Source organism: Fibroporia radiculosa, assembly GCF_000313525.1.
Source record: "Fibroporia radiculosa TFFH 294 genomic supercontigs, scaffold483, whole genome shotgun sequence".
NCBI classification, from domain to species: Eukaryota; Fungi; Basidiomycota; class Agaricomycetes; order Polyporales; family Fibroporiaceae; genus Fibroporia; species Fibroporia radiculosa.
Genome location: NW_012133211.1, coordinates 3,511 through 28,975, shown reverse-complemented (window position 1 = coordinate 28,975; position 25,465 = coordinate 3,511). Strand labels below are relative to the sequence as shown.

Sequence of the window (25,465 nt, the reverse complement as noted above, 5' to 3'; positions counted from 1 at the left end):
TCATCTTTATTACTGAGGAGTTTGATGGTCGTTTTTCGGCAAAAACTATGATTCCGGTGGTGCGCAAACTTCCCCTCGGCTTCGCCGCGTCCTTTTTGTTGTTTTCGTTGCAAGAAATAAGTGATGATCGGAGAAGCGCTCACAGACACTTGATTATACGTCCATTATACGCCCTGCATTCTCTGTATATATTCAGAATCAGGGGGATTCAACTTGACTTGAAAGAGCCGCTTCTGATTCTGCGTTGATCTTCCTCAGTAGACTTAGGAGTGCGCGCATCTCAGGGTCCGCATTTGAGGAGGGAGACAATATATTCACTTCATTTATCGCCGCACACGTCTGTACGGATGTCGTCGCGTGTCTCCTTGATAAACGCGCAGTCCTAGAGTCACATTGACAGATGTTGTCGGTACTTAAAGCCCACCGCGGCGCAATCCCCTCTCGCCTCGGTCATTAACACCAAGAGCTTCTGGGTGTCCAGCGAATGACACTGCTTCGTGCACCACTGTCTAGAATAGACTTGCTGGCATCGAGCTTGTGTCCAGTCTGAATATGATCATACCGCCTATAGTGCAGAGCAAACTTACTGTGACCGATATCCGTCTACGCAGACGGATTTAAAATGGGTTTGAGCTGTTTGCCTGTAAAAATATGTAGAAACGCAGTATGTACCATACATACAGAGTTTCCCCCGGGTATGGGCTGTTTTGTCATACTTTGAACGAGGCGTAGAGAAATGTGAAGTCGTAGCCATGCCGCCGCACCGTCATGATGGAAGACTAGAGAGGAAGCACGCGGGCGGACGCGATGGCAGCCACCGCGGCCGTGGCAGTGGCTGCACCATGGACCTCACGAACTCCCTACAAAAGCTCGCCGGATACTATCCGTCCAAGTCACAAAAGTCTCAGGACACGCTAGACAAAGGCATTACACTGCTCAAGAATAATGGTTTCGCAAAGCAGGGCGACGAAGGTAGGCCTGGCTCGGATACGCAACGCGTGTCCTGAGATTGACGCATTTTCATGTCCCCCAGGCTGGGAGTCGCTGGAGAAGTTGACCCTCGCGGCATTGGACCAGGGAGATCTTGCGGTGGCGGACGTACGTCCAACGCTTGCACATATGTTATATCAACTCGAGCTTGACTGATGTTACGTGGGTATCCTGCAGCAATGTCTCCAACTCATAGTGGATAAATTCCCGGGATCCCCTCGAGGAGAAACGCTTCAAGGAATCCGGATGGAGGCTACAGCATCTCCAGAGGTTGCTTTAAAATACTACGATGAGCTACTCGAAGCAGATCCTGCAAATGCAGTATGTATCCTCCCGCTTGATATGAGATCCTGTCTCATGCCCCGCCTCATGTCTCCAGACAGCTTGGCGAAGAAAATCTTCTATTCTACGACGTATGGGGAAAATTGATTTGGCTGTTCAGGAACTTTCAGCAATGCTTGATACATTCTACGCGGACGTCGACGGCTGGCTCGAACTCGCCGATATTTACGCGTCGTGTCAGCAGTGAGTAGCTACTTTACCTCTTCGCGGCATTCAAACTATAATCCATGATATCAGGTACACGTATGCACTTCAATCCATTTCGCATGCCCTCTTGCTCGCGCCGCAGAATCCGTTCCACTTTCTTCATTTTGCAGAAACGGCCTATTTGGCCAACGACATCCCGCTATCGCTGAAGATGTTTCTAGTTGCTGTGGACATGACGGACGACGATGACGGGCCCGTTCCGCCCCAAGATTCCATTCCGGCGGGACTGACTCTACGCGCTTGGTATGGCGTGAAACTGGTATGTGTTCAAACCTTCATGATGCCAGTTGTGGCTAAAGGAGGACAAACGTCAAGTGCACTCGCCGATTTGCTACCGAGCCACGTCTCCTCTCATCCTCAGCGTCACACACGGCCGCTCCGGATGCTATCACGCTGTCTAACGTGGATGAGCTATCCACGGAACGTCTTCGCACAGCGTACATGAACATGAAGGGCGAGTCTGCTCCCAAAGTTGATGATGACCTTATTGTTCAACTGGCTACCATGATCCAATGAATGGAGCCTGTATCAGTTAGGATATTTATTGTCGTTGTTGATTACACTAAGATTCTTTCGCTCGAAGAGGCCTAACTGGTCATTTACGCGGAGTTCAGCAGCTGGTCGCGCATTGTACTTCGAGAGTTCAACCCTAATTTCAGTCGCATAACGGGCATGGGCTTGCGGCTAGATAACATATGGGGAAAAGCGAAAATGCGAGTAGTACAACAGTAAGATGACCTCCCAGCCGAGCGTGCTCAATCTAATGAGGATAATTGACGCGATATGGCCATATGGATGCATCTAAATAGAAGGTATTTTACTTCTCAGGGTTGGGGTTCCTGTAGAAAACGCGAGGGTCAGCATGGAATTGAGGGATCAAAGGGATGAGAAAATCAGATAGGAGCGAAAGACAAGATGCTAGGTATCAACACAATCATTCAGTGTGAACTATGCTATGGTTAAGTATCATCCTTGAGGCAATTCAGGTATACAATACCAAGGCCAGTACAACTGATTAAAAAATAAAGACTCACATTCTCCGCTTGCCGCCGGGAAGCGTGGTGACATTCACGAATCTGATGTTCAACGTTAACAAGGAGGCAAATAGTATGTAACAATGATACTGACCTGCGGTTGTAGAGGATCCGCTTCTTAGCACGACCCTTGGGGGTCTTCTTCTTCTCCTGCTTTTCGACCTTAGGAGTCTGTGACTTCACTTTGCCGGCACGGGCGAGAGATCCGTGTACTGTAGGAGTGTAGATAATTATGAAGAGGTACTCAGGACGATGGAGCTGGCGACGAACCTTTTCCCATATTGTCTTGAGGTGGGGAGGTGGTCGCGGTGGGTGAGGGTACGCAAGACCGGCGGTGCTGTATAGTAAGCGATCTAAAGTTTGAATCGGCATTTTAATTACATAAGCGACAAGCGCCACGGCGGTGGCTGCAGCAGTTGCATCCGATGTTTGACATCGTAACTTTGTTGCTCGTAGCGAATGTCTCGATGAGGACACTTTGGTAGGCCAGCTTTCTGATCACTGCCGGACAGAACTGTGTGCACTGTGTCTGTTAGCCACATTTTCTCGGCGTCATATCTTCGCTGTTTCTGTGGCTGCTGAATTCCATGCGACTACTGTTAAACGGCCTTCTCAATACTGTCGCAAAGGGATTGAAGCTCCGCAAATTGTGTTCATCGTTCCGGACAAATACTTGACCTATCGCTCGTTGGTAGTCAGCATTATAAACGTGATGTATCGAGAGTTGCTCGGGGCTTGACAGGATACGTCATTTCCCCTTTGTTGTCCTCATTGTTTCATGAGACGGTTCTCGCATGTCATTAACTAAGCACCTATCGTAAGTGATCCGTTTCCAAGCATTCGGTATAACAGGATATGATAGGATGATAAGGATGGCAAGTCATCTTGCGTTGTTGTCCTGCTTCCGCTGTTCGATGTTCAAGTATACTGCGGGTTCTTGTTCTTGTGTGTATCGATTGATGTTATTATTATTCAATTACAACAAGGCACGACTGAAGCGATTTTGTCAATGTTATCAAGCATCCCTCTGGTAACAGTGGGATTAGCGCCCAAGTATATGGCTAATCTAACCGAACACCGTTCGAGTTACCATCTTGTCTGAAATCATTCGTCGTCGTGACTCTGTGACTATGGGCAAGCTCCCTGAAGTGTAACGAACGGAAAGCAGGAGCTCCACGACGCTGTCTGAGTGTCGCATTATCGAGCGTGATAGGTTCCTCGCAAGCTCAACGATGGGGACTCGTGGAATATGTGCGAACTGCATTAACATACAGTAGAGTTCGAGGAGGTTGATGCTTAAGGACATGTAAAACCAAATCATTCCGAGTCCGATTGAGCCGGGCCTAATCATATCAGTGAGGTTGGGCTTGCAGCGAGGCGTTCGCTGACAAATGGTGTTGCTGAAAGTGACATGGGCGTCTGATGAGCTGGGAGAGCTCTCCCCGAGTGAACCATCTCCAGCCAGTCTGAAGACTCGGGCTTCAGATCCCTCCTGTCCTCAATGAGACCTCTGCGCACTTCTTAGTTAGACTCCTGCACCCCTCGTCTCCCTTGTTCTTGTATTTATCCCCCATCGTGAACCCCGCACTTTCACAATCGCATCCCTAATCTCTACACCTTATACTACAATTTCGGCATGCCACCAACAGCCGCCGCACCCGTGAAACAGTCTCCCAGCACTTCCTCCGACAAAGCTCACAGACGAATCGAGGATGATGAAGTTAAGCCATATGTTATCGTGAGCGACCTCGGCAAAGGGAGCTTTGCGACCGTCTATCGGGGATACCATGAGGTGCGCGAGGAGCCAATGCAATCTTGTACCAATAGTTGGTATCTGACTTGCCACTTAAATGGCCACAGCAAACACATCGTCAGGTAGCTATCAAGACCGTGAGCAGAGCAAGTCTCAGCCCAAAGCTCTTCGACAGCTTGCAGGGAGAGATCGAGATACTCAAGACCTTGTCTCACCGACATATTACGAGGCTGCTGGACATTGTTGTGCGTCGCTTTGTTCCACTTGTCTTATCCCACCGACAGATCTTTCATACTATCTCTAGCGAGCGGAGAGGAATATATATCTCATTATCGAGTTCTGCGCCGGAGGAGACCTCTCCAACTATATCAGGAAACGTGGCCGGGTGGAAGGGCTAGAATATGTACCATCTCCTGGAGCTGCACCAACGTACTATTCACATCCGAGAACCGGCGGTTTAGATGAGATTGTGGTCCGCAGCTTCTTGCGCCAACTCGGTAAGTCAGTTTGTGTGAGCGAGTTCGTATGGATTGTGAAGCTCACTGAAAATTTCAGCCCGTGCCATCAAGTTTCTCCGACAGCGTAATCTCATACATAGAGATATCAAGCCACAGGTACTGGTCGATGCAATATTTACCTATCTATATTTACCTCGTCCCCTAGAACCTTCTCCTGAACCCTGCGGCGTCTGATGATTTGGCTCGTGGTCATCCACTGGGCGTTCCAATACTCAAGGTCGCAGATTTTGGGTTTGCTCGATCTCTTCCACAAGCTATGATGGCTGAGACGCTGTGCGGTTCACCGTATGTCCACTTCTTCTTTTCTTAGCTTATCTTATATCTTGTTCATAGACTATACATGGCGCCTGAGATCTTGCGATACGAGAAATATGACGCAAAAGCGGACCTTTGGTCCGTTGGCGCCGTGCTCTACGAGATGGCGGTTGGCAAGCCTCCGTTTCGGGCTGCCAATCATATTGAACTCATTAAGAAGATCGACAACTCGAAGGGGATCAAATTCCCTGATGAGGATCCACAAGCGGCAAGTCGCGCGGCCAGTAGCGGGGAAGAGATCAAGGCTGTCCCAATTGATGTCAAGCAGCTCATCCGAATGTTGTTGAGGCGTATCCCAGCCGAACGATGTAGTTTCGATGACTTTTTTGGTAGCACAGCGATGGCAAAGTCAAAGTTTCCGAAGCCAACACCAGAACCATCGCAAAGCTGGCCAGACGAAGATGAGTATACTCCAGACGGGCGGCCGGTTATCCCAGAACACCATCGTATCATTCCACCTGAGGTGCTAGATCCAAAAGCCATGATTCCTCCTAGTAAGTTCAACTTCAGGAAACGGGAAATCGTCGGCGCAGACGCTTCTCCTGGACCGAGGTTAGCTCTGGCATTTGCATATTTTAGGACAGAAAAATGACTAGACACTAGCTTAGGGAAGAATGGCACGGGTATCGTGGAGATCTCAAGATCGCCCACGGCGTCTCCCTACCAGGGTACGTCCCCATTGCCCAAGCCGCCATCTGAAGAGGTGTCTGTCATCCCTGGCGAGACCGAGGAGGACGGTCTACTTCGGAGAGAGTATGTACTTGTCGGCGACAGGAGAGCGGTAGAGATTACTAAAGCTGTAGAAGGTAAGTAGGATGATTGTGTGCTAATCACCCATCTGATCGTCTCACTGGTAGAGATTAGCACTGCTCGTAGGCGACCGCTGCGAGATAGACGCATGCAACTGCCATCGCCTCTTATGGATGAACCCATGCGTCATAATTTTCCAGGATTTGACAGCTCCTCGCCTACCAACGCCAATACGACTTTCCCCCCTCCACCAAATCCTAACGCGCCTACGTTGTCATCGTCTCCATCTAGTGCTGGTTCACGCACAGCGGCCAATGCACTAACAAGAGCCCTCAGTCTCGCATCAAAGAAGCTGTTCGGCTCGTCAATGCGCTCGTCGCCACACTACCGCGAATATACTCCATCGTCTTCATCTCCGAGACGACAAACGATATTGTCCGGGAGATCGCAAGGTCTTGGATTACAAACGAACAGCGAGCGTGACCCCATGGAGGACGACCTTCTCGCGGAGCTGGAGGAGCTGGCACAAAAGACAGAAGTTTTAACGCGCTGGGCGGATGAGATGTATGAATACGTTAAGGCCGTTCCTCAGAGTAAGTTATCCAGTTCCCTGTTTAGCGGGCGTTGCCTCATCGTTTGCAGAACCCCTCCCAGATCCAACGAAGTTTGCGAGAAAGGAAGGCGAGGCCGAGCGGCACGCGGTCAAGAGGAAGAACGCCGATATACAAGCGGAATACAACGCGATGACATGTGTCGCGTTGTACATGCTCCTGATGTCGTTCTCGCAGAATGGTGTTGGCAAGCTTGTCAATTACTATGAACACTTGCAAATGCGCGATCCTGACGGCGAGTGCGAAGTCAGTGAAGGGTTTGATGAAGGTGAGCTAGCAGCCGTTCTTATTCTCAAAATGTGACGGCATGGAGACTGATCCGATTTTCTCAGCTTTGGGCTGGTTCGAGGACCACTTTAATAAGTGCCATGATCGTGCCGCGCTAGTGAAGACTTGGCTTCCAGCTCAATACACTGGACCCCCAACCTTTCTTGACCAATTGGTCTATGACCGCGCCTTGATGCTTGTATGTTCAATTTCTCCGTATCAGGTGGCCTTTCATGTGGTTATATGACTGTTGTGTGTACAGAGTCGTACTGCCGCGCGCAAAGAGCTTTTCGATCAAGCTACCTCGCCAGATGAGTGCGAGAAGCTGTATGAAGAGTCTTTGTGGTGCCTGTATGCATTACAGGACGATCTTCTTCAGAAGGACAATCCCTTTATGGATGAAGACCGGACAACAATATCCACTTGTGCGTATCGCGCAGAAAATATAGCCTTTTGTGGGCTTCTCTCCCTTTACTGCGTTCCTCTTAGAGCTGACTGATGGTGATGCAGGGATTAAGCGCACAAAGCTCCGTCTCGTTAGATGTCGTGTGCGTATGGGCATGAATGACCGCGATCGTATCAAGGACGCACGCTTGGATAAGAATCTCGACGATGTGCAGCGCGATCCACCTCCATGGGAGGTGCCAATTTTGGAGCCACCGAGACCTGCCGGCGACTCTCGGCGGACGTCGATCTCGCCGGCTGTATGATCTCAACTTGTCTTTGTTTTCCTGTTGATCAGTAGATGCTATTGCACTTGTACTACTTTATGCTCTTGAGACAGAGCTGTGTACTTTCCACTGTGATTTTCATTTGGTTCATTGGATATGCATCATGGACTTACTCGCAACACCGCTATACATTGTCTGTCCACTTGTCACAAATACTCATTCATTGTACTAACACATTATTGCTAATACATTTTATGTAATTATGCCTGTAACTGTATGCTCCGTCAGAATTCAAAGCTTTTGTTTAAGTCTTCATGTAGATGTTCGCGCATGCCGGGAGGTAGTTTGGGCTGTTGCCCCTCTGCGATATATCCTGCATGGAAACCGCGTCAATGGGAATCGATGAGACAAGTGAGCGACGGACGAAACGGCATTTCGACACTCTCCTTGGGATTGAACTTAATTGTGGGATGGTCCTGTCAGTGAGACAGTCAGAAGGTGAGATGTGATCGTGTGGGAAAGACGGACGATGTAATGAATTTGAGACAGCGTTGCTAGCCGTTTGAACGGGTGAGTATGAACTAGAGCGCATGAGTAAACAAACGCACCTTTGTCCTCCACGACAAGCTTGGTGACACCAAGTGCCGTGTCAGTTGTCATTTGTACTGGTCCCAAATGCCTATTCGGAAACCCCAGGATCCGGAGCTCCGACGTTCTGTCGCGGGGTGGATCATCACCTGAAAGTGAATCAAGCTTCTGTCAATACTAAGAGGTGGAAGTTGACATCATACCGAGTATGCCCTGTTAGTACATTAGCTCTATTTAGTCTCCACAGTAAATGTAGGAAGATCATGGTGATATTGGAGTGTGCGACCTACACCAAAGAGGAACCACGCGAATCGACCATCCCCATCTTCGGGGGATAATTCATTTTTGGCTTTTGGATCCAAGAGACAAACCTGTTCCTTAGATATACCTGATTGTTCCATAAGCTCCAATAATGAGACGGTATGGGCCAGTGCAGGAGCCAATGCATCGCCAATGCACTGAGAAAACAGGGTCGATAGGGTGCTGCACGACGACTGGGATAAATGAGTAAAGTGGATATTTCCCCTCGGGCCTGCTAGTGTGCGCATATGCTAAGTAGCAGTCACATTTGAGTCAGGACGAAAGCGAACGACACTGCGGAGTGTGCGCCACGCACCGCGTACTCCAATTCGACCCACCTTGGAATGGCTCTACTAGTTTCTTCGTCTTCCTCCATATGCTCTGCGCCGACTTGTGAGCCCACCAGTCGATAAGATGTATGCGATTGCTACGACCTACCGATGACATACGTGAATACCATCACCAAGTTGTACTACGAGCAGGGTAGGTAATTCCTTCAACCTTCGCTTTTGCAGGCTTCAGATATCCGTATCTGACGTTATAGACCACTATTGACGGAGTAGTCAGACTGATGCCTCGAAACTCTGTTCAAATGAAAAGTGATTCGAGCGTTTCACGTGATATATGCAGTCTGGATGGAATAAGGAGTCGAAATAAGTTCTAGTTCGCAAACACTGCCAGCCTTATGGATAGCTATTCGCTGTTCATCTGATTGTAGTACCCGCGGAACCCGCGTACTGGTACTGGCATGGATGGCGGAGCAGCACGGACGGATCATGGAGACTAGGGTCACAAGCGAAACGACGTCCTCGGGGGAGAGCGCCCACAGCGCGATCCTCTCCTCCATCCATGTTGTCTAGGACCTCGTTACGCGGGCTTTCTCGCGCCCATCTGCGCTGCAACTTGTCGACCCGCGCGTCAGCAATCCTCTCCGCACTCGAGATCTCCGCAGACACGGAACTAGCGGGTGTATACCATGGTGAGTGGACAGGGACGGGGGATATCTTGGAGAGCGTGTGCCCGACGACGGGCGAAGTCCTCGCGCGCGTACGATCTGTGAGTCTCGTTGAGCGTAGGATTCGAGGTTTGTCGTGACTGACACGTCGAGTGACGGTCGTTCGTGTGTTACACTAGGCCTCGCCTCAAGAGCTGCAGACTGCGCTGGAGAAGTCGAGAGAAGCCTATGAGCTCTTCAGACTGGTTCCGGCACCCAGACGCGGAGAGATACTGAGGCAGATTCGAGAGGCGCTTGCGGCCAAGGTATGTAGCTTAGATGTCTACTAGGATCAGCTTACAACGATGCGGCACAGCGCGAAGCATTAGGCGCGCTGATGTCACTAGAGATGGGCAAGATCAAAACGGAAGGTGTTGGTGAGATCCAAGAAGTTGTCGACATTGTGCGTTAGCAGTTGTCCCCACGAATCGCTCGCCACCTCGCTCACCATGGTATAGGCCGACTATGCCGTTGGGCTGTCGCGAATGATGAATGGCCGAGTGGTCGCCTCTGAGCGCCCAGGTCATAGTATCTACGAAGGTACGTTTTTCGTGAACGCAGTCGAGAAGTGGGCGATGTGAACGTGAAGAATTATATAGTACCGAATCCGCTTGGGGTTGTGGCGGTGCTCTCCGCCTTCAACTTTCCAGTAGCGGTCTATGGCTGGTGAGGAAATCTTACTCGCTGCCCCGCGTTCGTTCTTGACTAATGACATGCCTATAGGAACTTGGCTCTCTCACTAGCGGCGGGGAATGCTACTCTTTGGAAGCCATCGCCGAGCACGTCTTTATGTTCAATTGCTGTCACAAAGATTGTGTCCCAGGTGTTGGAACAGAATGGTTTGCCGGGCGCTATTGCTGGCCTTGTTACGGGCGCCAAGGACGTTGGTGAGGCTGTCGTGGAAAGCCAGGATGTGGATATGGGTAAGGCAATGCAAGCTCGCGCGAATGCATAAATTTTGATTGATTGACGTTCGAATAGTTTCATTTACGGGTAGCGAAGCTGTCGGGCGTCAGGTTGGTAAGGTGGTACAATCTCGTTTTGGCAAGGTACTTCTCGAGTTGGGAGGTAACAATGGTCTGTTCCCAGTCACTGCTCGTTGCACGTACTTCTGACATTCGCCACTGTTAGCTTCTATCATCATGCCCGACGCGGACCTCTCACTTGCCGTGTCTGCCGTGTTCTTCGGAGCGGTTGGGACCGCTGGCCAACGTTGCACGTCTACGAGGCGTCTCTACTTACACCGGGACATTGCACCAGAATTCCTATCTCAACTCCAATCGCTGTATGCCTCCGTTCGGCCCGGAGACCCTCTGGAGCCAACGACGCTGCTCGGACCGCTACACACGCGCGCTGCGATGGGTGTGTACTCCTCTGCCGTGGACCGTCTACGAAAGACTGGCGCTGAGATCCTCACGGGTGGCGCTTTGTATGAGGGTTTGGCGAGCCCGCTGGATGGGGGCAATTTCGTGATGCCGACAATCGCTGTGCCGAAGACAGTGGACCTTGCGGATGCGGTGTGGAAAACAGAGACATTCGCACCGGTGTTATGTGTAGGCGTGTTCGACGAGTTGGAGCAGGCGATCAAGTGGAACAATGGGGTACCTCAGGTACGCGTGCTCGGTTGAGCGTTAAATATGCACGATTTTTAACAGGAGAGGCACAGGGACTGAGTAGCAGTTTGTGGACGAGAGACATCAGGAACGTCGGAAAGTGGATCGGGCCAGTCGGCTCCGATGCTGGTATCGTCAATGTGGGTCTTACGTCTTCTCGTCAACAACGAAGGGTTAATACTAACGATTTGTCCAAGGTCAACGTTGGCACGAGCGGCGCGGAAATTGGTGCAGCGTTTGGCGGAAACAAGGTACGTGATCTTGCCATCATTGTATTTGCTCAATTTGACATGCCCTGGCTTCTCATTGAAGAGCACTGGATGGTGAGTTATTTGCGAACATGCGACAAGTAGCCTATAGCTGAGAGCCATTATACAGGGGTCGTGAGTCGGGAGGCGATGCATGGAAACAATACGTCCGCTGGAGTACATGCACGATCAACTATTCAGACAAGGCTCCTCTCGCCCAGGGAGTGCAGTTCTCATCTGCTGCCTGAGCACATTCTTGGCATACAGAGTTTCCTATCGTCAACAATGGATTGGTACTATATGAAACTGTGTGCACCACGACATTACATAAGGTATGCATGAGTGGTTTACCTTAAGACGGCATTGGATGCTGCACGAGATGGAAACACCCTTCGCGGTCAAAGAAATTCCTGCGCTATGAGCAAATTGGTTGGCCTCCTGGTACATGAGATTGGGATCTAAGATGAGATGAAGTGCTGTTGAGTCCTCTGCAACAGCCTTCCAATTCGAAAATGCTATCGCTGATGTTCGAAGTGTCGACCTAGCTTCAGCAACTAGAGGCCATCAACATCCAGAGAGGTACTCTTCTATGCAATCCGGTCGCTATACATAGCACGGCCAGCTGATTTCGGGCAAAGTCAACAAGATGATCAAGGAGGGTCTTAATCTTGGTCCTCATCCTGTAAATGGCATCCTCATCCTGTTGAACATCAGAATCGGTTGATGAAATAGAAAGAGGTGAGCATACCCCTAAAATCTCATGGTTCAGAAGTTTGAAGTTATTCTTGAGCTCTAAGCGTCTCTCTTCTCGTCCTCAGACCACTTGGCCCTCAATTTGATCATCCTTTCTTCGATCTCTACTGTGTACGTTCACTATCACTATTCCTTTCGTCCTCGGCAAACTCGGCTCTGACTTCAATGCGCCTTTTCTTCCGATTTGCGCAAACGATCGTCAATTGAAGTATCCACATTGCACCGACGCACTTACTTGTTTCATTATAACTACAATTGATAACGAGCGAAAGAAGCAAGACATAACACACCGGCGGCGGGAAGCCCCTAAGCGCGTTGCGCCGCTCACCTTTTCTTATTTGCTCTCTTCAAGCTCGACGAACTCATTCCTGCTGGAGTGGCAGGCCGTAGCTTTTGACGGGCTTTGCGCTTCAAGCTGGGAATCTCGTGAGTTTGGAACGAAATCAAGAAGCCGAATACGCTATGTCTTATCGTACGGGAGGGCCAGGCTCCCTATTGTCCCTGCTCGTCATACATACAACCTCTTCTTGCCTAATCCATGATACACTGTGCAAGTCATACCTTCTCACAATATGGATTATGGCAGCTGATAAGTCCGGCACCACCCGAATATCGAATATCCTCAGGTGACTCCAGGACCTGTGAAAGAAAGAGTTTCATGAAGTCCAGACATATACGGAACACATTAGTATTATAGTAATAAGACTGACTGGGGTATACATGCATGTTATCTGCTCCTCGAGAATGGCCAACTGACGCTGTATTTTCCTTCTTTTGACGCCCCGACGGCCTCCACCTCGACGTTTCCTCTTTATGCTTCCCATATCCGCCCCAGTTTCATTAGACGTAACCCCTGAGCTAGCCGCGTATGATATGCTGTAGCGAAGCGCTACGGGTGGCCAATGTGGTCTGCATGAGCCTCAAAAATAGACCTCGTTCACATAACCCGCCTTAGTATACTTGATTGTTAATGGTTCCTCGGCCTTAGTGCCTCTCAGGCTGACCCATGCAAATGCGTAGGTGCCGGAAATTGCTACGAACTGTTTTTTGTTATTAAGCGTGTACGTTCCTCATCACAGCAGCCTGACCTGGCAGTTGGGATTGCAATCATGATTTCTAAAGCGAAACGGACCAAGCAGAAGACGAATGCCTTGAGGGCCTAATTGCTTCCTGCTGGCTTCAACGAACGAGAGTCCGGCCCGATCTGCCACATCAACCGACATGGATGAACACATCGTTAAAAGGCAAGTGTCGACGGTGATGGGCCTCGAAGCATACAGACCAAAGCAGACTGCTTTGCCTCCATCAAAGGACACCTTTCGCAGTTTGACATAACTGGCCGTGGTATACAGGAGACTGTATCGAATCAAAAGGCTTCATTGCACTCAGTAACTGGACTGGGAGAAATAATGACATGCGCATGCCGAATGAGTGGCCCCTCTTCTATCCTAAATACATCTGGATGATCACCGATGAGCTCCTCCACGATTTCCGATGAAACTCTAGTCAAAGAACAAACATCGTCCTGGATGGCCCGTCTACATGACCTTCCGATGGCAGATCCTTGTTCATTGGAGCATCGGAGACCGGACGAGACAGTTTCGACTTTGAGGGCTCGAGGACGGCCGCTGTGTCGCTTACTGTCAAACATTGCAAAAACCATGATTGCGTCAATATCTGCAAGATAATGTGTAGGAAACGCTTCCATATTCAATTCATGAATGAAACGTTCGAGTTCGGTACGCGGTGGAATTGCAGGATATGAGGGTTTCCATTCAATCTCCTGATAATTAAACCGTTGATGATTGCGGCCGGATCGCCGAAGTGGAAGATCATGCATCGTCGATGGTGCAATAAGTATTGGCAGTAGTATCGCCTTGTGATCGGGAAATAACAAATTGCACTTCGAAGGTGGGATGGTGGTAGACGAGATGATGAAGGTCCAAATGCACCAGTCAGGAGCACATCACACTTGCGAGTATCTGGGCGCCATCGTGATTGAAGCTCAAGTTCAATATGTAACGTGTCCTAATCTATACAGTTTACAGAATAGACAGAATACCAAAAGTCTGCCACTTCCGCGCAACACCCCTCCAATCCGAACCAATCTAATCACAGAATGTGATGGCCAGGTCAACCTGCGCATTCAACCCCACTTGTTCAAGTCTGCTACTCGTCAAGATGGAATCACTTACATTAGCGACTGAACAGTCTACAGACTGTGGGAACTCGCTTGGGGGCCCCGGGCTGGAGCAGCTAGAATAGGTGCCTACATCAGGAGAATTGTGAGATACCACTAATGATCTAATTGGAGAGCACGACTGACAGTCTGCGCCTGCACCACCACAACCATTGTAATAACTGGAATTCTCATATATCAGTGTACTACTCAAGACAAGAGAGGGTACAGCTACTCACCCGAACCCAATCGTCACAGAGAACTCGTACCTAAAACAACATAAATCAAGATAGCTCTAATGACAGGGAAATACATACGGAGGGATAAGCGAGATATAGGCGCTGCTTCCAGTCTTGTTGCGCGTTGCCTCGACGACGGTGCAATGTTCACCATTGTCGCCACAGTTACCTGTATAAAACGAGTCATACAATAGCATTGTAGTGTGATTGAAATGCTTGTGTACCAGTCTGCAAGTAGCTAAAGAAGTTTAGAGAAAGTGTGTAGTCTAATCACAAAAGTCAAATCATCTCCTAACTCACCCAATCAAACCATCGGCAGGGCCATCGCTGGTGTAAGAACCACCAGTGGAGAGGAGAGCACCGTCAGGTCCCCACAAGTAAGGCTACATAATGAATCAGACAGCGGCAGAATGATCATGAAGCGCAAAGTACAAGTACAAACAGTTCCATAGCCACAGCTACAGGTTTATGTGATCAATGAACCGACATGAAGCAGGCTCGATGATACTCACCTGTTGGTGAAAGTGACAGTATGAGACTCGCCACAGACCTGCACGAATGCCATGGCGGCAGCGACGAGAGCGATGGTGACCTTGCTGAACATTGTAAGCGGGCTGTAAATCTGAGGGAGGATGCGAAAGTCGAAGCGCTGAAGGGGCAAGCGAAACCTGAAGACGGTATGAGTTGCCGCACAGGTTTTATATTGTACGACCGGGGACGCCGAAGTAGCCTTGACAGATACACCTATGGCGACAGAGAGTAAGCATCGTTGCATACTTACCTGTCGGCGCTGGTGGTCATCAGGGAGGAGGGTCATCGTTGCATGGGGCGTCTGTCGTTGTTCCTTCTGCCCTGGAAATTCCATGCGAATGGCGAAAGTATTTCGAGTGGCAAAGCATCATGATCTCCTTTCCTCAAACCCGGCCGCATCCTGTTTAGATGTCAGCATCCATTATGATTCTCAACGCATGAGATAGATGAGGATGCATACTAGTCGATATCGTAGAATTTGCCATACAAAACGTACAAGACGTCTCGACTGGCTTGAATGGTTCAATTCCCCGGCATAAGTCGGGAATTTGCTATTGCAATATCATCTACTATTGTGCAACATTACTTATGCCAAAATATAATGACATTAGAATGTACCTATTCTGAACTTCCATCTTCCTTGCGTGTCGAGATCTTATCGTAGTCTAGACGAGAAAAATGTCGCATGCAACGGCCACAAAAAGATATGGGCTTATTTTTTCCGATTCCATAGCCCCGGCTGGATGCACAAGGTCATATGCCATGCCGAGGTATCGGAAACTGCATACGAAGAACTTCGTACCATCAAACTGCTTCCGTTGCATCGAAACGCCCAATCTTATTGTGAATCGAGTCTCCCGACGCTAGACATCTTGGAAGACAGACATGGTTTCTTGGTACTTGGTGTCTCCGGGATTAGAACGGAGCGACTACATTGCTATCAGTCCGGAAGCTCAGTTTGGTATGAGATCGAAGTCACGTAAGGGGTTGCGTGCCAGAATGCGCTAGTTTATACAGACTACTTGTCAGGCCTTCAGGGTTCGGCCGCGTTCGAGATGCCCCTAGTAGTGATCTTGCCGGCATGCATAATGGGGCAGGGCGGCTGGTGTAACTGCTAGAGATATATCAACAACATTCACCACTCGAGATGTAGATTAGTAGGTAATTTGCGGGTATGCGCTAGCCTTACCTAGTAGATGGAACAGGTTCGACCATGCTTGCTTGGAGAGATGACGGCTGGGTCACTCCAGTGATTCGATCAAACAATGATCGAACCGCAACAATCAGCCGAATAAATCCCTGTTCCGAGTCAATGCTAACCAGGAAACGGATGTTAAGTACAGCTTTTGCTATTAGTGTAAACCCTAGCGCAGCTTCTGAGATTACCTAGTATCGTTACGGCGTCTCGCTTGCATCATGCCTTTCCGCTCAACTAACACCGTTCACGGTCCCCGCTCAAGCACTATGTCGATTCTTCCTCACCCGGAGCTGCGAGACTTGCGCACCCAGCTGCAGAAGATACTCGGCGACATGGCGATTTTCGGGCCCGTGATCCCTAAACCCCCTGTACTCGACTCATCCGCTGATATCCACGCAGAGGGAGAGGGCTTGCCTCCGGAATCGGTCCCCGGTCTGCGTGCACTGCGCGACACTGTGAAAAGGGACCTCGCCGTCCTAGAAAAGGTGACCTCTTCATCGAGCTCTGATCTCTTCCCCCTAGCCTTACGATTTGCTGTGATCCAGTAGTTTCTCGCTGATCCAAAGAGCGCATCCCTCCCCCCACTCTCGACGAATGCGCCGTATCTGATTGCAGTATGGCACGAGGTTCTACTTGCGCCGCAGCCTATAACGACTGTCTGGAGAACGTACCATGATAACAGCAAACCCGCCGCGTCGCGCACAAGAGGCTCCCAAAAACCACCTGGGATAAAGGTCGATGTTGTAGCAGACAATGGGCGTCGATGGATACGAGTCAATACGTAAGTGTTTGAGTTTCTCGTGTTTTGGAAAGTGTGGCGTGTCTGCTTGCTTGCAATTGCACACGCCACCTATGCATCACCTACGCAGAAGTTTATGCGACTGCAGATTTGCAGGCCTGATACGCAGCGTCGGTCGTGCTTTACGTCCCACAGCCCATAGCCCATAGCGTTTTCCTCGATGGTTCGCTGACATCAGCTATACACTATCGTTTCGGCAGCGTGAAAAATTCCCGCTTGCTTGCTGAATTCCGTGAGATGGACTCGTATCTCACAGACTCGGAGGATGAATTGGACGACCCAAACGCCCTACCTGCACTGGTCCCCGCTGAGTTTGACAATTCTGTTCTCAAAATGGGTCGTGCGCTCTTAGCTGCCGCAGACCACAATCGATTACCTGGAACTAATGATATACCAGCGGTGACGCTACGGCTGACTCGCCTAGATCCGTCGCCTGCGAATGAGAAGGAATACGATCCGCGTATCCAGAAAACAGTACAGCAGCTACAGGATATGGGAATAGATGTCGAGCTTGGGGAGAGGGACGCGACATCTGTTTCGCGCTCGATGCCTGCTCATCCATCGCACCCGCGGCGTCTCGAGCCCACGATGCACATTAACCTTGATCTTTCCATCCTCATCGCTCTCGTTTCCGACATTACACATGCACCTCTTCCGCAATCCGCTGAAGAGGCAAACTCGCGGTTCATCCCCCCTCCGGAGTACCGTGAGTGGAAGAAGAAACAGATCGAGGCGACGAAGGGTGCTCAAGCTGCGGCCGCGTTGGACGGAGAGGCAGAGCAGGGCCTGGGAAAGCATTCGCGGGCACTGTCGAATCAGGCTTTGCAGGAGATGGATCAGGGACTGTTGCAGGACATCCACGACCGCCTTTCGTCGCTCGTCAATGAATCCGCAGACGTATCATCGCTAGCTCAAGTGGAATTCTGGACGACTCCGGAGGCGCGTGACCGCTTTCTGCGTATCGTGCTGTCGAAAATCGGCGGCGCGAACGAACAGCGTCGGGCACGCGCACTCTTCGCCTGCGCGGCATCCATGCATCGGGAAGAGGCGGAAGAGGCGTACTGGCAAGGCTCGCGCTACCCGCATAGATTCATACCCTTGCACCCCATCCGAGTTTTCCCGTCCCCTGAACCCGACGCGAGCCACGAGCAGAGTTGGGAGTCAGAGGGCACTGCTTCGTCACCGTTCTTCCGGGTCCTCGCACGAACGTGCAGGGAAGTATTAGCGCAAGAAGCAGTGCCCGACTCTCGTGAGCGGACACCGGTGGGTGAGGGAGGGACACCGGAGGAGTGTGAGGAGGAGATCGGGCGGGCGGCAGTAACGCGGGGGAATCCGCGTCTGACAGCGCATACGGTGCAAAGCGTGCTGTGGGGAGCAGTGCGGGGATGGACGACGTTGACGGCAAACAAGGCGAGTGTGCGCGCGGTTCTGCGGGAGATGAGGGCGAGAGGGCTGTCGGATGGCTGGAGGGAGGAAGTCGATGTAGGCGAGGGGGCTGAAAAGGCGGCGTTGTGGGTAGTGGATCCGCGCAGTCTTGCGGAGGGCATGCGCTGGGAAACTGTGTCAGCATAACTTAGAATGTAGAATAACTATCGTGAACGGCTTGTGGATTCTGGCGTGCGTGAGTGAGATGCCGGCCGCGCGGAAAGCGGGAAATGGCCGAGACGAGAACCGACCCGCGGGCTCGCCACAGCGCCCAGCGATTCCCTGGCGCGTCTCTGAGTCTCTCCCTCCTCTCCTCTCCTCTTTTCTTGTTTATTCTCATCCTATCTATCTATCGCCCCCTCCCAACATCAGCACCTCAGGGCAGCCGCACAAAATAGGCAGTGTCTGCGTGCTCTGCGTCCTGTCTGCTTTCAGTCGTCTCACCACCTCCCACCGCTGTTCCTTTCCGCCATGTCCTCGTCCTGGATGAGACATTGCTACTCCTGCTCTTGTGCCTTCAGGTTCATTCTGGCTGTCGTCTCGCTTGCGTCCTCAGCATTGGCAGCGCCCACCCATCAACTCGTGCGACGAGATGCTGGCCCAGCCGCTCTTGCAATATGGGTAAGTGCTCTTATTCTGCCATATTTTATTGCATCTGGGCTATGTTCGTGAGCTGGAGAGTTGCGCCCTTCGACGGCTAAGTCTTGTGCTCGTTTCCGGCAAGGCTCTCATCTTCTCCCTGCCCGCATATACTCGACCTCTTTAACCCGCCGAGGGGTTGCAGCTGCACTGATTGTTTCTCAGAGCCCACTGGCCCGTGTTTCATATCCTCTGACCGGCCTCTTTCATGTTTCTAAGTTGTGTCTCGTGATTGTGATACTCGACCATTCCCTCTCACACTCCGGGGCGCTTAATCGGCGCAGTATGGTGACGTCGTCCGCTGGAGCCCTCGCCTCTAGGGTGATATCTAACTTTCGCCTACTGGCTTCTACTCTGCTTGTTTCGTCAATGTTCAAATGTCGCCTCAGCGTACTCATCCATTTTCCAGATTCCTATCCTGAGCGTAGTCGCGGCGGTCGCAGCTGGTACCGTCATTTATAGATACCGGAAGAACAGGAATACGCAACAGAGAATTGCGGCAGCGCAAACAGCGACAGAACAGACACTCACTGCCCGATTCCGGACATGGACTTCGCGACCCGTCGCTGTTCCAGGAGCTCAAGGGCAGACGCGGGAGCTGACTGCAGAGCAGCTTGCGGGCGGCAACATCCCAGCCCGTACTCGTCGTCACCGTCCAAGGAGCACCGCATCCACCCGATCGACACGGTCGCTGCCACTCTACATGAAGGAACCAGGAGAGGAGGAGGTTGTGGTGTTCAGGTACCGTCCAAATAGTCTATAGATCTTATCTTTGCTGACTTGCTCGTCACAGAGGTCGGGCAGAGCTTACCGAAGATGGTAGCGTACTGGCCACCGGTGGTCTTGCACCAGTCGACGAAAGTGGGGAACAAACACCAAATAACTCCATTGATCTACGACGCTCTCGCGGTGCAAGCGTATCCAGCATGACACCAGGACCCGATACGCCCCTCCTAGAAGAGAGCCATTTAGAGGATAGTGGGGATCCGTCACTACCACCTGCGCTTTCACGGATTCGCCCAAGTGTGGATACGGTTGACGACGACGATGGGTCTGTTGAGGAGCCTTTGATGGCAGATCAGGAGGATGAACGAGGTCCTGCGCCGTCATATCTCGACGCTGTAAATTCGATCGACAGCGGTATCGTGCTCGATGATTCGGTAGACGACCACACATCCAGACAGTACCCACCTCAACCGGCGCCCACGCAAAGATCAGGAACACTACGCAGCATTGGTGCCCTCCGGCCGGGGTTGTTCGGACGCTCTGAGTCGTCGGTGACTACGTCAGCATCTGCCCCCACGCCTCCTTTGGAATCCGTGCCGGTCCCCGAGCACAACGGTCGGCTCTCATCATTGTTGCACAGGTTCACCCCCGGACAGCGCCAGCATGCCAGCTCCGATGCGACCCCGCCCGTCCTGCCTCCGTCCCCGCTGATTCCGAACGATTCGCCCCACCGTCGCACGCGCGGTGCGACAGTCTCGAGCCCAACTCCGCCTCCGGGCTCGCCGACCCCATCACACTATCGCACGCATAGACCCTCAACATCAGGGTCTGCGTCCGGACTGAGCGTGATGTTCCGCACGCGATCCAACACAAGTGTCGGCGCAGCAGATCGCCTGAGGTCCCCGTCGACGATCTCGCTCCACTCGATCTCCGCGCCGCTCACGCACACGGTCGTGCGCACAGAGTACACTTATCCGCGGTCGGGTCCTACACCAGACCAGATGAAGCTCATCGCGTCGGTGGAGTCGTTCAAGCGCTTCGGTGTGCCGTATGGCCCTGACGCGCTCGCGTTTGCATCAGCGTCGAGGGTGGACCTTGTGCCCCCGCCTGTATTTGAGGAGGTCGTCGAAGCGAGTGGGGAGTCTGAGTCCAGCGCAAGTTCTGGGACCGAGCCGAGTTCGGGCTCGGGCTCTGGTTCTGGAGAGGGCACCGCGTCCACGGAGAGCACTGTGCCGACGTCGCAAGAGGTTTCGTCGGTTACTCAGGACGATACTGTGGACGTCTCTGCGACAGAGCTACAACCACAGGAACCACAAGAGCAGCTAGCGGCGAAGGAGGTTGCACCGGAGGTTTGTGTGTCCGATAGCGATCAGCTAGCTGATGAGGAGGCAAAGACTGTATCGGCCAAACCGCCAGCCCTGCCTCCACTCACAGCGGAGGATGTGAAGAAGATTCTGCGACCACTTGCGCCGCCCACTTCGTTCAAACCCACGTCCCCAAAGACCCCTGTCCGGCCAGGCTCTCGTGCGAGCTCCCATGCGACGTTTGCAACGGCGGAAGAGTCGTTTGGGGGAGACTCCCTTCCAGCCACACCTAATCAATTGACCATCACGATTACGGACGATGACGAGCCCCCACTATCAGTAGCTGAGACGTCGAACACGGATGAGTCTGCTACGCCTGTCACGCCACGAAACATGACACGAACACTGAACGATGACGAAAACAACGCGGATACGACAGCGCCTTTGCATGTCTCCCAGGCTCTGTCTGCTGCTGAACTCGCAGTCGAGGTCTCTTGATACTTCATAAGGCATGCTCCGATCTAGATCCCATAGGTGACGTTGCGCCATTTCTCCTCGTTGTTTATCAATCTATTGTCGCATTTATTTTACTTACCTACTGGACTTCCTCACTAATCACGCCATCCTCTCCTCCACTCTTCGCATCCGTGCCAAGGTACTACTCACGACGAAAGGATTCTGACATTTCTGCACGTGTACGATATCATCTCGCCGTTTAAATTTGTTGCTCATCTCACTCCCGGAAACCCACATGCATGTTGACACGCATTTGTTGATTCTGTTTGTTGTACGACCGTAGACTAGTCTTGTCCTGGCGCTGGCCGGTTGCCAGATGGTTGGCCTCCGGACGGACGCGCAGTGTAACAATTGCAGACTTTGCATGCTACTTCCTCCAGCCCCCCTTTCACCTTTTTCTTCCGACCATCGCGATACCTGACATCCCCCCATTTTTCTTCCTCGTGCATTCCTAGACATCAGTATCCATCATGACTCTACATCAACGAATATGATACGACACTCGTAAAGCTAAAGATTGGTACTGAGCATAAGTGACTGGCCTAAAGCAGCTGAACTGAGGGATCAAAACACCCAACCCATAGGAATCATGGTGGAGGTTATCAAGATCGCACTGAGGTGAAGACGCTCATGTCTTCGAGCTGAAGCTAATTGTTCATCAATTGGCAAGATGTCTCCTTTAACGATAGACATTGTACACCACATTGCACAACAACAAGACAGACTGGTATAGATTAGATCCTACAGATATAAGTTGTGTAAATGTACGTCACGGTGGGATGGTGGGGTATCCAAAACGAGTTACTGTGTGGTCAAGGACCAGGGGCGGACGTTTCGATCGCTATCGAGGCTGCCGCATCAACGGGGCCAGCTTTTTCTGTGTGGGTGGAGCGGTCGACGGCGGTCGGCGAGTTCTGGTCGGATCCTGCGGTCAGGCCGGGGATCTCGTCCTCCCCCTCTGCATCGGCATCTGTATCATGGCTCTCTTCCTCCGCTGCACCCACGGTCGATAATTCCACCAGATCTGTAGTCCCATCGGCCTGCTGAACAACTTCTCCTTCATCTTTGACTGCTAGGATGGCAGCAGACTCTTCCGGTGGGCTCTGACTCTCGATCTCGTCTGTAGTCTCCGTCGGCGGGAGAACCGGAGAATCGGGGAGGGGGATAGCGGCAGCCTCGGCAGCGGAAGGAGTCTCTGGAACGGAACCTTCGTCAAGCTCAACCTCGCCCACGCCCTTGGTGACCTGCTTGACCTCTTCCGTCTCCGTCTCCGCCTTCCCCACACGCGCAGGCGAGTCGTCTCTGTGTGATGCATCGTCCGACGCGTCCGGCGAGTCCGCTCTACGCCTCTTGGCTGAGGGCTGCGTGTCCGGGTCCGCGTCGGGCTCTGGCGAGCTCATGCGCCGTTTCCGGCCGATTTGGGGGGCAGTCGACGTGGCTGGGGGTGGAACACGCGTCAGACGCGTGTCGGCTGCGCGCAAAGGGCGTGCTCACCGTCTTCGCTCCATGGCCGGTCTGGTCGAGGAAAGAACGAGCTGGATATGCGGCGTAGAATTTTGTACATGGTGTCTCTGGCGCGACGCGGGACGAGCGCGGTCGCCTCGACTCATGGGCGAAATGCAGTGGCTTTGCTCTTGTTTGGCTACCTCCGTCCACAACCGCCAGCGTTCCAACTCCGATAGCGGAGCTCCCATTGTCCGTAAGTGTAGGGCGTGTTATGTCGTAGAAAATTGTTTGCGAGGCCGCACCTGTCCTCGTATTTGAGATAAAATTTCTGCGATCGAAAGAACAAATGCAACATTTGCAGAATGCGTAAACGAGCGCCCGGCATCAATGAAAGATTAGATTTACGGACAAGTCTCGATCGTAGATCGATTAGTTTTGCATCGATGACTCGGTCTCTTATTTACAGACTCTGCTTTCCTCCACTTTACTTTCAACCTGCCGTTCACGCAATCACTTATACATGACTCTCGACGTACTTCACTTCATCGACAACAAAGGCGGAAATGCCGAAGAAATTCGCGAGTCTCAGCGCAAGCGTGGCCTCGCACCCGAGATAGTCGACGAGGTCATGCAAATGTACGTAGACTGGGTGAAAAGTGCGTGTTGGTCCCTCTTCGTAATATCGCTGTTTTGAATAAAAACACAGTGGACTTTGACACCAATGCTATAAACAAGCAGGTGAATGCAATACAGAAAGACATCGCTGCGAAGAGGAAGGTACGCTAACCCCTCGGTCGGCCCCCAGCGCCTCATTTTGACTCTTGTTCTCAATAGGCAAAGGAGAATGCAGATGACTTAGTTGCTCAGAAAAAAGAGCTGGATGCGCAGGTTATAACGAGAAAACAAGAATCAAAGGAGTTCGCACAGAAGATGAAGCAAAAGGCCTCCACTGTCGGCAACATTGTCGGCAGAGATGTGCCCGTTAGTCTGACGGAGGTGCGCTCGCTCAAGGTCTTGTCAGAATCCACATAAATTCTCGGCAGTAGGATGACAACAAGACACTGCGAACATGGCACCCAGATGGGGAGGGCGTTGCCGTGGAGAAGAAGACTAACATTATGCCGCATCACGAAGTTCTCCTCCGGTTAGACGCAATGGATCTCGAGCGAGGTAAACATACACGTCCTGCTCACCGCGCCCCGTACTCAACTAGCGTCAGGGGCAAAGATCAGTGGTCATCGAGGTTACTACCTAACTAATGACGGCATCGATCTCAACCAAGCATTGATCTCATACGGCCTCGACTTCCTACGGAAGCGGGGACACAAGAAGATTCAGCCACCATTCATGATGAACAAAGACGTCATGGCCAAAACTGCGCAGCTTGACCAATTCGATGAAGAGTTGTACAAGGTCCGCATCCTGCGTCCTGGTGCCATCGATTTGATCTGACTGCGTCCACCCATCATCCAGGTTATCGCCGCTGACGACGAAAAGTACCTCATCGCGACCTCTGAGCAGCCCATATCTGCATTTCACTCTGACGAGTGGTTCGACTCGCCCGAGACCCAGCTCCCAATCAAGTACGCTGGCTACTCAACGTGCTTCCGCAAAGAAGCTGGTTCGGCTGGGCGCGACATGTGGGGAATCTTCCGCGTGCACCAGTTCGAAAAGATCGAGCAGTTCTGCCTCACAGAGCCAGAGAAGAGCTGGGAAATGTTTGATACGATGGTCGCCAACTCTGAGGCATTCTACCAAAGTCTCGGCATCCCATACCGCGTCGTCGCGATCGTATCCGGTGCGCTGAACCTGGCGGCGGCGCAGAAGTATGACCTGGAGGCGTGGTTCCCCTTCCAGGGCGCATACAAGGAACTGGTCTCTTGCTCAAATTGCACAGACTATCGTGAGTGCTAAGGCAATGTTTGCAGCTGTCGCTCACCAGTTCGTATCTGTATGCAGAGAGCCGTAGACTAGAAGTACGATGTGGCCAGAAGACGAAGGATCAAACGCGCAAGATCTACGTTCATATGCTCAATGGCACGCTCTGTGCCACAGAACGCGCCCTATGCTGTCTTGTAGAGAACTATCAGACACCAGACGTGAGTTTCTTCTCAATTTGTTCAAACTTATACCAACTTTCGTCCTAGGGGCTTGTGGTCCCTGAGGTGCTCCGGCCATACATGCAGGGACGGGATTTCTTGCCATGGGTCAAGGAGTTGCCTAAGAACCTTCAGCGGAAACAGGCTTGAACGACATGTGGCAGTGTAGAGAAGCTAGCAGTTTATATTTCTGTACAATGTGCTTGTTAGAAGAGATATCCTCGTAAATTACGGATAACGGCTACATGCAGAGGAGCAGGGACCCGGTATGCTGATGAGATTACTTCACTTTGCGGGGAATCAGGAACTTGCGCGAATAAGATACAGCGATGGAGGTGACGTGCAGAGACCAGAGAGCGAGAAGAACGAGGTAGAACGGGGTATGACCAATACATAAAAGATAGTTCAAT

General features: G+C 51.6%; 9 protein-coding genes across 9 annotated transcripts; 5 read left to right on the top strand and 4 right to left on the bottom strand.

Annotated features, from left to right (window-relative positions):
- Positions 1-842: 842 nt before the first annotated feature.
- On the top strand, positions 843-2,055 carry FIBRA_01084 (uncharacterized protein; the record flags this gene model as incomplete). The annotated part of the gene is made up of 6 exons (XM_012322965.1): positions 843-972; positions 1,034-1,098; positions 1,168-1,311; positions 1,370-1,515; positions 1,570-1,798; positions 1,855-2,055. 6 exons carry the CDS (start codon positions 843-845, stop codon positions 2,053-2,055), a joined length of 915 nt encoding a protein of 304 aa, XP_012178355.1.
- A 514-nt stretch (positions 2,056-2,569) lies between these two features.
- FIBRA_01083 (uncharacterized protein) lies at positions 2,570-2,945 on the bottom strand (the record flags this gene model as incomplete). The annotated part of the gene is made up of 2 exons (XM_012322964.1): positions 2,570-2,615; positions 2,668-2,945. 2 exons carry the CDS (start codon positions 2,943-2,945, stop codon positions 2,570-2,572), a joined length of 324 nt encoding a protein of 107 aa, XP_012178354.1.
- A 1,264-nt stretch (positions 2,946-4,209) lies between these two features.
- On the top strand, positions 4,210-7,497 carry FIBRA_01082 (uncharacterized protein; the record flags this gene model as incomplete). Its single annotated transcript, XM_012322963.1, has 12 exons — positions 4,210-4,365; positions 4,434-4,571; positions 4,631-4,823; positions 4,882-4,940; positions 4,990-5,129; positions 5,178-5,711; positions 5,763-5,965; positions 6,017-6,502; positions 6,552-6,788; positions 6,853-6,986; positions 7,050-7,242; positions 7,298-7,497. 12 exons carry the CDS (start codon positions 4,210-4,212, stop codon positions 7,495-7,497), a joined length of 2,673 nt encoding a protein of 890 aa, XP_012178353.1.
- A 245-nt stretch (positions 7,498-7,742) lies between these two features.
- Positions 7,743-8,806, bottom strand: FIBRA_01081 (uncharacterized protein; the record flags this gene model as incomplete). Its single annotated transcript, XM_012322962.1, has 8 exons — positions 7,743-7,831; positions 7,883-7,934; positions 7,987-8,012; positions 8,067-8,195; positions 8,250-8,259; positions 8,337-8,597; positions 8,663-8,727; positions 8,785-8,806. 8 exons carry the CDS (start codon positions 8,804-8,806, stop codon positions 7,743-7,745), a joined length of 654 nt encoding a protein of 217 aa, XP_012178352.1.
- Positions 8,807-9,195: 389 nt separating this feature from the next.
- FIBRA_01080 (uncharacterized protein) lies at positions 9,196-11,449 on the top strand (the record flags this gene model as incomplete). The annotated part of the gene is made up of 12 exons (XM_012322961.1): positions 9,196-9,402; positions 9,481-9,606; positions 9,657-9,743; positions 9,799-9,880; positions 9,940-10,006; positions 10,064-10,263; positions 10,322-10,417; positions 10,472-10,950; positions 11,007-11,093; positions 11,151-11,204; positions 11,266-11,276; positions 11,332-11,449. 12 exons carry the CDS (start codon positions 9,196-9,198, stop codon positions 11,447-11,449), a joined length of 1,614 nt encoding a protein of 537 aa, XP_012178351.1.
- Positions 11,450-13,996: 2,547 nt separating this feature from the next.
- On the bottom strand, positions 13,997-14,976 carry FIBRA_01079 (uncharacterized protein; the record flags this gene model as incomplete). Its single annotated transcript, XM_012322960.1, has 9 exons — positions 13,997-14,062; positions 14,150-14,223; positions 14,281-14,315; positions 14,373-14,402; positions 14,451-14,541; positions 14,597-14,610; positions 14,673-14,755; positions 14,815-14,830; positions 14,885-14,976. The coding sequence occupies 9 exons, from the start codon at positions 14,974-14,976 to the stop codon at positions 13,997-13,999; spliced, it is 501 nt and encodes a 166-aa protein (XP_012178350.1).
- Positions 14,977-16,367: 1,391 nt separating this feature from the next.
- On the top strand, positions 16,368-21,492 carry FIBRA_01078 (uncharacterized protein; the record flags this gene model as incomplete). The annotated part of the gene is made up of 6 exons (XM_012322959.1): positions 16,368-16,586; positions 16,650-16,882; positions 17,101-18,462; positions 18,847-18,946; positions 19,374-19,705; positions 19,758-21,492. The coding sequence occupies 6 exons, from the start codon at positions 16,368-16,370 to the stop codon at positions 21,490-21,492; spliced, it is 3,981 nt and encodes a 1,326-aa protein (XP_012178349.1).
- An 830-nt stretch (positions 21,493-22,322) lies between these two features.
- On the bottom strand, positions 22,323-23,074 carry FIBRA_01077 (uncharacterized protein; the record flags this gene model as incomplete). Its single annotated transcript, XM_012322958.1, has 2 exons — positions 22,323-22,948; positions 23,005-23,074. The coding sequence occupies 2 exons, from the start codon at positions 23,072-23,074 to the stop codon at positions 22,323-22,325; spliced, it is 696 nt and encodes a 231-aa protein (XP_012178348.1).
- A 402-nt stretch (positions 23,075-23,476) lies between these two features.
- FIBRA_01076 (uncharacterized protein) lies at positions 23,477-25,205 on the top strand (the record flags this gene model as incomplete). The annotated part of the gene is made up of 8 exons (XM_012322957.1): positions 23,477-23,612; positions 23,663-23,733; positions 23,791-23,952; positions 24,003-24,126; positions 24,176-24,369; positions 24,430-24,859; positions 24,916-25,055; positions 25,104-25,205. 8 exons carry the CDS (start codon positions 23,477-23,479, stop codon positions 25,203-25,205), a joined length of 1,359 nt encoding a protein of 452 aa, XP_012178347.1.
- Positions 25,206-25,465: the final 260 nt, after the last annotated feature.